Source organism: Drosophila virilis, chromosome 2 (assembly GCF_030788295.1).
Source record: "Drosophila virilis strain 15010-1051.87 chromosome 2, Dvir_AGI_RSII-ME, whole genome shotgun sequence".
Classification (NCBI taxonomy): Eukaryota; Metazoa; Arthropoda; class Insecta; order Diptera; family Drosophilidae; genus Drosophila; species Drosophila virilis.
The window spans coordinates 16,096,243-16,108,554 of record NC_091544.1 but is presented as its reverse complement, the minus strand read 5'-3'; the positions used below and the strand labels follow the sequence as shown (position 1 = coordinate 16,108,554).

General features: G+C 40.9%; 1 protein-coding gene across 1 annotated transcript in view; it reads right to left on the bottom strand.

Annotated features, from left to right (window-relative positions):
- Positions 1–12,312, bottom strand: part of LOC6631239 (pneumococcal serine-rich repeat protein) — a 117,870-nt gene that overhangs the window by 9,920 nt on the left and 95,638 nt on the right. The window contains 8 exon segments of the mRNA XM_032437670.2: positions 1–39; positions 109–647; positions 2,047–2,080; positions 3,502–3,615; positions 4,203–4,376; positions 5,358–5,516; positions 8,637–8,800; positions 12,116–12,236. Coding sequence (XP_032293561.1) covers positions 1–39; positions 109–647; positions 2,047–2,080; positions 3,502–3,615; positions 4,203–4,376; positions 5,358–5,516; positions 8,637–8,800; positions 12,116–12,236 — 1,344 coding nt within the window.

The following is a 12,312-nucleotide window of genomic DNA, read 5'->3' as shown; positions in this document are numbered from 1 at the left end:
TATTTCTGCTACTGTTTTTGCTACTATTTAGCGTACTGGCTAGGCTTAGGCTATGTGAGCTGTTGCTGCGGCCGAGGGCCTCAGCCAAAATGTTGCTGCTGTTACTGCTATTGCTGCTGTTGCCAGCGGGCGTTGCTTTGGCAAACTCTATTGTATTATTGTTACTACTATTGGTCAGTGTTGCAGTCGCAGTCGCAGTCGTTGTGGGATTAATATTATTGTTGTTGTTGTTGTTGTTTGTGTTGGTGTTAGTGTTGGCATTACTATTATCATGTTCATGTTCATGTTCATGTTCATGTTGTTGTATTTGTTGTTGAGCTTGCTGTTGTTGATACTGAAGCTCGTTGCTTTCGTTATCAACTGCCTGCTAGACCCTAGTGGGCGGTTGTAATATCATTGCAGCCATGCGTACCTTCATTGCCTCCGGCGATCCATGTCCCGGATACTGTTGCTGTGGATGCTGCGAGGCTGCGTGCAATGCCGCTGCCGCCGCGGCGGCCGCCTGTTGTTGCTGCTGTTGCTGCTGCTGCTGTTGTTGTTGCTGCTGTTGTTGCTGGTGATGATGGAAGCCGGCAGGCGTTGTGTAAATTGAATCACCTTGGGGGCCACTTGTGCTATCCGAGCGTGATTTCAAATCAGCCTTTTCGCTGCGGGCAAAAATCAAACAAGAGAAAACAAGAAATTGTTATCGAAAATTTTTGCAATAAGGCCGGGTGACAATTGTATAGGGCATGTAGGAAAATTGACTAGATTCTTATGCGCTTGCATAGGTTAATAAAAAGTCTGCTCGACCTGTGTACCATTTTAAGGAAGATATCAGTTGTTGAATCGATTAAACATGTTTTTCTTTATGCAATAAGGTTTCGTTCATATTAGGGCTACTTTCACGAAGTATGACCATATATAGCTGCCATGCGAAGAATAGCCAGATTTTTAAGGATAAAAACTCTTTTGTTTTACAAAACTTTAAATACGAGTATGATTAGAAATCGTTCGAAAAGTGAGTTCTAAGTCGTAAGTCGTACGATACTCTTTTAGACATATAAGACAAGAGTATTTAATCTTCTGGTAACCGAATTTTTTTTTATTTTCTAATTTGCCGCAGTTTGATTGGCGAATTTCATGCCAATCGCATAACTAAACAGCTTTTTCATATGCCTGGCGGCAATTGTTGACTTGATGCGGAGGCAGGCGTGGGTTATTAAAGCCCATCCTCGAAGGAGATTTCGTTTGACAATATCTTTCGTTTCGCCTTGATGGACACCAAAATATTCGAAATTAGGTTGTTAGCTTTAGGGGCTAGTTCTAGGCGGTTTTGTAATGCCGTTTGAAATGTGGCCATGATGGTTGTGTTGCCAACTATGCTTATAACGGAAATTCAAAATCCATTTCCGCTATATCAACACACATACACACACACTGAAATGCGTTGCCATAATGGTGCGCCCCAAAAACTATGCTTTGCAATTTCGCATTCTGGCTTGTGTGTGTGTGTGAGCGCGCGTGGGTGTGTACTGTCCGAGAGTGTGTTCCATAAATAAAATATGGTAATTTTTAAATGTGGCAACAAGACACAACGAGGGGCCGGCATAGCGGCGAGCCAAATAACCGCCACAGCCTCATAAGTCATGTCAGAACAAAATGAGGGGGGGGGCAATGAGCGATTGTTAAGGGGCGTGTGTGTGTGTGTGAGTGTCTGCTCGACGTTGGGCGGCAAAATAGAGAAATATTCAAAAGCCGACTTTGCAATATTGAATATATGAAAAACACTGGATATTTCATACACCGCACAAACACGACGCGCAAATTATTCATGGGTATAAGCGAGTGTGCGAACGTGGGTGAGTGTGTGTGTGTATAAGTAGTGTGTCATGCGGGACGCATAAATTGGCATGCCAGCGCCACCTGTTGACTGTTCGATGCGTTGCGTTGCGTTGCATGCTCGTTTCCATAAAAATGTATCATAACCGGCCATTTGTTGTGTTGTGTGTGTGTGGGAGTGTGTGTGTGCGTGTGTGTGTGTATGTATGCTTCGCTTCAACTTACCTGTCCTTATCCGATGATTTATAGCCCGTGGAACCTGCAAAGGCGAGCAAAAATAATGTATATATGAGTATTCTTTCTTTCACCATATATTATAGATATGTAAATTGTAGAGTGAATTTTAAAATACATCCACTAAAAATTAGTACTATCCGCGCTTATAGATAGATAGGACAGGCAGACGTAGTTAGATAGATGGATGGCTGGACGCACGTACAGATACAGATACATTTTGTATCTGCAGCTACGTTTTCACAAACGAACCGTAAGCTTATTGATGGCCAAAAGGTGTAAAGTTGCCTAAAGGCAGCTAAAAGAGCGGAAAAATGTTGATGGATTTCGACTAGATGGAATTGCACACTACTGTGTGTATGTGAATGTGTGTAGGGGATGATAGGGGTAGCTTGGGCAATTGGAGATCTGTCAAATGGCATCTGATAACTTGGCAATTGGCGTCAGCTGCTCAAGATGTTCACGTTTGCTGCCGCTGTGTGAAAATTGACATTTTGATTGACAACTGAGAAATTGCACGCGCAGGGCTACTCGGGATTTGGCTTTATTTACGACTCCAAGTTTACGTTTTACAGCTGTATTTTCAGCTAGGCAATCGGCCCGCGCAAATCCCTGAGCGTAAATTCATTTGAAGCCAACCATAAAACTCTCGAATGCATGTCCTTGAACAAGTTTTTTGGCAAAGTTTTCCTCCTCTGTTTTTTTTCCTTTTATTTGTTTTTTTTTTTTTGCCAAATTGTTTTTCTTTTGCTGCTTTGTAAATTGTTTTCACAAATGTGCATTTTAATTGCGCGCTGAGCAAAAGTTTTGCGGTGCGATTTTGATTTCTAATTAGCCGCAGCAGTCCAGAGTCCATTTAGCCCAAAAATTCAACGACTTTAAGCAGACGCATACAAGTACAGAAATATTTTAAGGGTGGGCTAAACAAAAAATATGTTGTTCTTAACTAAAAGCTGTGCTTAGGACCTTAACCCTTTTGTCTTGTGGCCAGCTAACCGCAGGCGTTGCCGGCGCAAAATGCGCTAATGAATATTTTATGAGATTTATTTGAGTTTCAAAGAAACCAAAAAGAAAAAAGTACAGAAAATAGAAAAAAAAAATAAATAAAAGGCGCGGATTTTCTGTTTTTGTTTTCCTATCTCACTCTCTCTCTCATTCGGCTTTTGCCGCAAGTTTTTTTTGTGTTTTTGCAATTAGTATTAGTATAAGCGTAAAGTTCAACGCCATCTGGTGGCATAATGAAGAAAATGCTTTAATTGTTGGGACGCGTATTCGCTTTGAGGGCCGTGTAATTAATATGCCGCCCGGTTTGCCCACAGTTGCAGCAGTTGCAATTGTTGTTGCTGTTGCCATTGTTGTTGCTGCAGCGAATTGAGTTTTAATTTTTAATGAGCAGCTTCCTCGAGCTGGACACACAACAACAATGTACGTAATAATTCCACTTACCCTTGAAGCAACATTTTTTGCTCTTGACGGCGTAGATGCAGAGGCATATCAGGATCAAAATGGCGGCCATACAGCCTCCGGCCACGCCCAGCAGGTAGCTCATCTCCAAAGGTTCTGTGCGTTGCCAAACGCGGCAATTGTGTCAATTATTCAGGTTTTTGTTGTTATTTTGGTTGTTGATATTCGATGGCGTTGATTTTGCAGGCGAAAAGGAATTTTAATTTGTATATTTGTTTCGATTTTAATTAAAATAATTAATATGGTGTTCGCAGGAAAAATATTTAATGAGTTCTGCTATTTGGCATGCATTGTGCAGAAATGAAATGTAATTAATAATTGTCAATGAGTGTGTCACAGGGTCGCATACACCTGCAGATGCCCATTCAAAATGGTTGAAAAACATCCCTGCAAACAATTGTTAGTATTTCTTCTAAAGAATTCAGCAGAAATATAGAATTGATAGAATCGATAGATTGCAATAATATGGAAATTAATTGGTATCGCATTGATCATTTTACAAATTGAAGAATAAAGAATGGTATAAAAAAAAACTAACATAATAAATAAATCTCTAATGTACAATCGCTTTTTTATCTTCCGCGATACAATAAATTGTTTGCAGAAAAGTAGTTTCAGTGTGCTTGTCTGTATTTGTAAACTAAATTTGTAATGGTAGGAAAAATAAAGAAAACACTATGCACCTGCAAACGTACCCTCCACAATCAAATGAATGGCATGACGATCGGTGCCCCGCTCGTTCTCCACCACAAGATAGTAGGGTCGTGAGTCGTGTTCATCAGTGTGGTGTATGTGCAACGTAGAGAGGTAGCAATCCTCGCGCGAATCCGTCAGCATATCGTCAGCACGAAAGCGATCTAAGGAAAATTAGAGAGGGGAAGCCAGTGAGTGATATCAGTTTTTCGTTAAATTCTGCTAAATACGTAGCTTAGCATTAGTGTAAAAAATAATACAAAATATGAACAATTAAAGAACCGAACCAACGTGTCGTATGCGCAACAAGAAGCTGCCACGCAACAGCCACGCAGCCTGCGGTTAAGCATGCAATGCGATTCGCATGATGCCTGTCAGTGGCAAGTACGGCGGATTACACGCATGGCCAGAGAAACGGGCAGACGGACAGACGGGTTGCCGGACTGATGGATAGCCGGACGGAACGGCAGCCGGATGCGCACGCAGACAAGCTGAAAATGAAGAGTAATGCGCGAGATTTGTTGCCAGCTGAAGCTGGAGATGGATCTACGGCTGCAGCTGGCCCACAAAAGACGCTACGCAATGCAGTTTAAAGTGAAAAACGAGCAGCATATGGTTCTTGGCTGTGTCGTTGTCTGGTGGAGCCAGGATTACCGGCAACTGACAAGCGTGGGAAGTCTGCTCGAGCGCCGGCAATGGACGGGGCTATGTATAGTGTTGGGCCAAGCCCCACTGCCAATGCTAATACCACACTAGCCCAACATGATGGTGGCATTCGTCTGATTCTGGCGTCGAAGCTGCCGTCTCTGGACATGTAATTTGTCTTGATTTGTGCAGCGTGCGGCACGTCTGAATCCCGCTCCCCCGGTATCCCCTGTTGAGCTACACGTAGCACGCTCGACGTTTGTTCAATGTCAAATTTGCCGAAAAGGTTTGTTAATGAGCACTCAACCGTGCGGCAGGGCAACCAACGCACACGGAAACAATATTCCCCCTATCCCTTTTGGCTGTGCGTGATGTGCAAAGCGTTTGATGCGTCGCCGCGTTAATTGAGTTTGGGCTTATTGAAAATGGAAAAAAAACAATGCATCTAATTGCATTTTCATTAGCTGCCCAATGAAGCGAACTGCGTTAAGTATACGCACCTATACCCGAACCGGCCTCCAGACGTAGCGAACCCCATTCCCAGGCAACGCGTTGCGGTCGCGGATCGGCGCAGACGACCATCGTGAGGCTGGCCGGTTCACCGCGCTTCACGGATACTGTGTGCATGGAGGGATGCAAACGAAGCACTTGCGGAGCACCTGAAACATATAGAAAAGAGTAGAAGTTAGTTACGAGCAAGCTCTGGACAAAATTACTCTTACGTAATGCCTACAAAATATTATTTTTACTTCATTTTAAATGGGTTTAGGTTACAAATGATCTGTACGAGGACATTTGAATTCAAAATGTGGTTACAAGAGTAGTTTGTTATTTAAGGCGCGACAATAGAAAATAAAAATCAAAAAATACACTTACACGACCAGGTTGGTAAGACAAAACATTGCATGGAATGAATATATCAATGCATATATACTTGTCCACTTTTTACTCTTAATATGTATAAGCATATTGTCATACAAATTTGCTACTCTAGCAACTGATTTACTTATTTAGAACTAATTTAATATTTCTTCTATTTACAAGTTATCTTGACATATTTATTAGATTCGCAATATTTATAATGATCAGCTGTAGCTTAAATACTTTGTGCCGATAGGAAAGCAAATGATTGCCTAAAAATATTTAATTGCAATTGTTGCTAAAATTTAACCATTGTTGATATGAGATTGAATATTTCCCTAGTTTGTATAGTTTCATATATATTTGATCAATCAAATATTATAATTTATATAATTATTTATTTGACAAAAAATAATGTTACAATATCTGAATAATAGCTTGAATAAATTTATTAATTTACATGTTCCCGGGTCCGAAAAATATTTTACTTCATATTATGAGCGTACAATTAAACAAGAAACAAAGAAGAAATTTAATGTCGAAAGTAGTCGAAAGCGCAATACGCTGTTGACAGCTAAAATAAATGCTGAAACTTGATGTCATTGATCATTTGGTCGGCGACTCTCAGACTGCAACTTTAACACATTGTTTGGGAAGTATGGTGTTTTTGCGATTTGGTGGAGGGAAAATGGTCGTGGCATGCATACTTCCGACTCGATCTCAAACGGCGTTCAGCTACTTATTAATCAAGTAAATTTGGTCTCAAGCTCTGAAACTGGTCACGGACAAAACACCTTAAAACTTTAAATCATAGTTGGGGTCTTTAGATTGCACAACTTGCAAGTGCAGACAAAGGACGGCAAGTCTCTTTTTACTTTGTAAGCAGGTGAACAGAGTATAAGAAGGATTTACTTATTTAAAAGCTGTCAAGTTAATTAAAAAATGAGTGAACACTTCCCGACCGTTCAGCATATTTTGTAAGCCAATTTAAGCGTATCTGTTGGGAACTGTATCTGACACGGTTAAACGAATTTAAAATGTCGTGTGCCGCTGAAAATGCTACCAAACATGTTGACAAACTTTGTTGTCTGTAGGGTATTTCAATGTCGTCAGCGCGCAGCTGCACATAATGAGCTGCATTTTTTTTCTTTCAATTTATTTTTATTTTTTTCTGTTGTTAGTTAACTAGTTCGTTAGTTACTTTTCACATAGACCACATACACAAACATGTTTATATATTTACATATAAATATAGATGGCGTCCACACAATTTTTTTTGCCAGTGCACATACACACATTCCCATAAAGGATATAGCACTTTTTCCCGACTGGCTCTGCTAAATTGCTCGTGTCCTTGGTTGGCCATAAATTATGTACGTGCTGTGGTATTCAGCACTAAATTTAAATATATATGCTATCTCTCTCTCTCTCTCTCTCTCTCTCTCTCGCCCGCATTCTAACACTCTCTCTGTCTTTTTCGACTCTTGCCCGCGGCTCTGTTGGCTATGGCAGTTGTTATATTCTGCCATTTTGCCCGCGCTTCTTCATTTTTTGCCTGCATTTTTTTTGTATGTTTTTATTCATTTTTTTTTCTTGTGGTCATAAGTTCATTTTGATTTTGTGTTACATTTTGGTTTAGTCTGCTGCCGCCAGCGCCAGTTGCCGTTTGCTAAATTTGCTGTGCGGCGCCTGCAGCCGCCAAATTGGTTGGGTAGCGCAGCGACAACTTGTCGGGTGGGAGGTTAGGGGGTGGGAGGGGAATTGGCAAAATCGCAGGCGCTTAAAATGTTTTCGACGCGCTTTCCGGTTGCAGTTTTTAATGGAGTTTTGTGTTATTTTAAGTAAGCATTAGCTGTACGGGGAGCGACAGTGCGAGCGACTTAACTATGTAACTAAAACACATAAAGAAGGATGAGGAAATCGCAGTGCGGGGAAGGTGGTAAGAGAAGCAGGCCAAATAACTTAGTTCGCTCACATGGTGCACACGTCGAGCTGTTTCTTTAAACGTAGCTCTGCACTTGCAAGCGACCATCCGCTGTACCCTTGCACCCTTGCATAGGATATTTCAATTTTTTCAAGAAATGCAGAGCAACGGCAATTAAAATTGGTCTGTGTTTGGTGTACAAACACGCATACATTTATATATATACTTTGTGTAATAATGCAGACATACATGGAGACAGTCGTGCAAGCATGTTAATACCCATGATAATACAATACTTATAAACTCAGCATGAAAATCTGTTAGGCTTACTCGAATTCATGAGAATCGCATAGTGGGGCAGTGTTTGTTTTTAATAATGTACAGCTAAGTGGACTTTTAATTTGTTCTGTGTTTGCTTTACTATATATTTACGTAATATATCCAAACAAAAAATTTTAATAGATTGCCGAAATTCCTTAATTTTATAGTTAATATACTCATTCGTGAGTAGCGCATAGTAGGGTAATACAATTTCTTAAAGTTGCAGACAATTGGCGAAATTGTCAATCATGTGTACGTTTGCAATCAAACGTTTTCCCCTTTTTTGAGCGGAGAAGATTTTAAAATTAGTTAGAGGCCGATCGGACGAATATATTACTTTCATATTTCATATTTCCATATTTCTAAAGGGTATTTAATCTTCTGCATCTGAAAGGTAAAATTAATTTTTTTCCATTTTTTTGGTGGTACTGGCTGCTGTTGCTGGTCATCAGCTTGGCCAGCAGTTGCTCACGAGCTTTGTCGGCCCGCTTGACATGTCGTAACTCAGTTTTCAGTGAATTTCCTATTTTTTGTACAGCATTTTTTTCCTGTTGCTCTGGCGACAGTTGTGTCTGTAGTCATATTTTGTGGTGCTGCGGCATTTGCGGTTGCCCCGCAGCAACATATACATAAAAAATAACTGTGTATACACGCATGTGTGGCCCACACTTACCCACAACTTGCAGCGATACGGGATCGGATATGGCAACCCGCTCCTGCCCATTGATGTAGCTAGTGGCCCGGCACTCGTATTCGCCCTGGTACTCGTAGGTGACATTATCGATGACCAGCCGCGGCTCATTGCCGCGCTCAACGTACTTTGAGCCATGCGATATTCTGAAAGTGGAAATCAGAAAATCAATAATAGAAGTTCATTGCCAAAGAGATACTCAATAGAGGTGGAATAAAGAAAAGACGTGGCATACTTTGAAGCGTTTCGCCTTGCGCTTTTATTCATTTTGAATTTTTTTCTTTTTTTGTTGCTGTCAGCTTTATGAGCTACAACCCGATTGGGTAAAACGCAGCACCTACATTGCAGCTTGGGGTTAGAGTTGGGGCCAGTTGCCATTGCTGCTGTTGCAAGTTTTGTGCAGCAATATTGAAAATTGCGTTTGTGGGCGAGTTATTTTCGTTGCAAGCAAAAAATATTTGATACATTTTTTAATATGAGAAATGCCTTTTATGTTGGGAAATGCTTTCAGCTCAGCTCGGTACAGCCATGCCCCCACCTACTCACACACACAGACACTCAGCCACACCCACTCCCATTTTGGCCAGAGTTTCGGATTGGGCGCAGACAAATTCCTTTGATATGCGCACATAGTTGTGCTCGATACAGAGTTTGCATAGACTCTGTCTCCAGCTTAAATAGTCAATTAAAGCGACTTTTAAAGGGCCACGACGCAATTAAAAGCAATAAATTAGCAAGCCATTTAAATGCAAATCCTGCACCACAAATGAAGTCGCAAAAATTCGACAAAAAATCTAACCACAAAGCGCTTCCTTCGTCTCCATTCAGCAGGGTTTGTGAAGGTTTCGTCGAAATATTTTCACGTAAATCAAAGTGACATGCCTTTTCCTATGCTTCGCTTCGGCTTTTCCTTCTGCAAATATATTTGCAAGCCAAGTGGCGGTCGGTTGTGTGGCTTGCATTTGCATATGTCAGTATGTGGTTCAGGTGGTTTAAAACAAAGGACACTGTTAGCCAGCGGTAACGGTGCCTTTGGGATGCAAGCCTCCTCAGCATGGGCTATAGCCTATTAACAGCGCCCACCATTGATTTATTACACGCAAACACACCGAATAACACAGCCACACACACAAATACACACACACACACACACTCAACGCCCCATATTGGTTTTGCTTGGCACGCGCCATTTAATGTGTCTTGAGTGTGGGTGGGAGGTTGGGCTACGCGTGGAAATTAGTTTTCAACAATTGACATTTAATTTCTGATAAACACGCGCGGGCACGCTTCATTAAATCAACACGTTGCATGTGGCATTTTTTATTAGAATTTGACGCTCTAGCGAATCAGCTCAAGAAGAGACCACGCCCACACACACGCTCATATGTAACTCCAGTGAGTACCTCGAGGAGGGAAGTGCAAACAAATGAAATCACAAATCACGTACAGACTGCTGATCTGACGCTGAGTTTGGCTTGGTGGCATGCAACACAGAGTGGCACGTACTGTACTCTGTGTTTCGATTTTTCCAACATGACGACCTGCTGCCTGTTGAATGGACAAACGAATGTACGAACGGACGGATGAGTATGGCACTGCTTTGCATATTAATGTCCCAAGAGTCCCAGAAAGAGGCTGCAGACACAAGACTGACATTTCGAACCATAAAAAAATGTGGCAGCCCAACCTCTCGCTCACTCTTCTTCGCCGTCTCTCTCTCTCTCCCCCTACACCCTTCCCATTATTATCTCTTTTTGTGCACGACTTCCGCTGTGCAGCTAATTAAAATGACGCTAACATCAAGTGTTATAGATGTTGGGCGTGGTCATAAAAGCATGCAACTGCATAGCAGCTGTGTATTGCTGCTGATGTTGCTGCGTTTGCTTCTGTTTGACTGAGCTGTGCCCCACGCGCAACAGGAAGCTCAACCGCATTCAGGAAATTTCAATTTTAATTCAATATCATGATCTGATTTTAATAAAACGAACGCTCTATTTTTATGGAGCTTCTCTTAGGTATAATAACTCTGAAATTTACTAGACACTCAATATTTGACTTTATAACTCGCGTCTTTTATAGGGAGTATAAGACTAGGACTTTTATAGTATATCTCACACACATGGTATAAAAATGGTTATACACTATTTAATCAAATTATTTTGTTCATGTTAATACGCCTTTATTCAAAATAAAAAAAAAAAACCAAAATGTGCAAATCAATCAAAATAAATTCATTAGGTAATGTACTTAACGATTTTGTCTGAGCGTTAAGGATCAAAAATATTTCGTCTTAAAATTAATAAAGTTTATCTTTCGAGAAAATAGTTTTTAAGATAAAAGTGAAAAGTCTAGAGCTTGTTTCCAATAAGATCTGGAAGGTGCCTTTGCAAAGTTTTTTAAAAATGTCTAAAGTCAGTCAACAGTGGGAATATGATTTAATGGTTTTTTGTATTATTTTTGATCTAGACATGTCCGTCTGTCTGTCCGTCCGTCCGTCCGTTTCTCCGTCTGACCGTATGTATGAACGCAAGGATCTCAGAACATATAATAGCTAGAGACTTGATTTTAGATGTAGGTGCTGCTAGTGCCTGCGCAGATCGAGTTTGTTTCCGATAATCGATAACTTACTCCTTTTCCAAGCAATCGATAAAAATTGATATCGATATCCTATTTTTTGGGCAATTTTGGTAAATAATAAGAGCTTGAGTCCCCAAACTTGACATATAGCTTCTAAAATAGAATATATGCATTTGATGTTGGAAGATGAGGGTTCAGGGTATCCCCTAGTCGATAGCTCCCGACTAGAACCTCTTGTTTTTAATATTTTGGTGAGATTTTTATCGTGAGTGCATTCACAGCTCATGGATAATTGCTTTTTAAATTGGGGTTATTTTACTTGTATATAGCCCGTTTTAATGTCGAAATGCAGCGAGTTTACCCTTTATTACAGCATACCTTGCGAGTTGTCTCTAAACAGACTTTCGGAAAAGTTTTTTTACATGAAAAATCTCGGACTATTTAATGGGTTTGTAAGCTAGGCAGAAACTCTTTAAAGTTAAAAGACTGTTTTAGCGCCAGGTATTGTGGTTTTTAAACATGTATATATATATATGAACGCGTCTCAGACAGAGTTTCTATTTGCGTTTCATGCGATATTACTTATGCGCCGGGTGAGCTGCGTCAACAAGCCACGGCATATTGATAAAGCAACATCATATTAAGGGCTTTGTATGTGATGTGCGCAAATATTACGTATATGTAGCCTTGAATGCTGAAGGATTTAATTAACGCCATAGGGAGTTTTCAAAGGCGTGTGTTCTGGTTGCAGTGAATATAAAGCGCATTATACGCATGCCGGCTGCGTGATCCCCACGACGCCCAAAAGTATGCAACGCAAAAATTTATGTAGCCTTCATCTTGTGCATTCCACGGATGGTTGAAGCTGGGGGCCTTGGACTCACCTCTGGACCCATTTGTAGGCTGGCATGGGATTACCATCGGCGACGCACTCGAACGCGGCGGGACTGAAGAGCGGCGCTGTTGTAAGACGGTCCGGCCCGGCTGAAATAATTTTCGGTGGATCTATGGCAGAATAAACACGGAAGCGACCGTCAATATAAAATTAAGCAAAAGTTAGCCAAGCAAATGCTGAAACAAC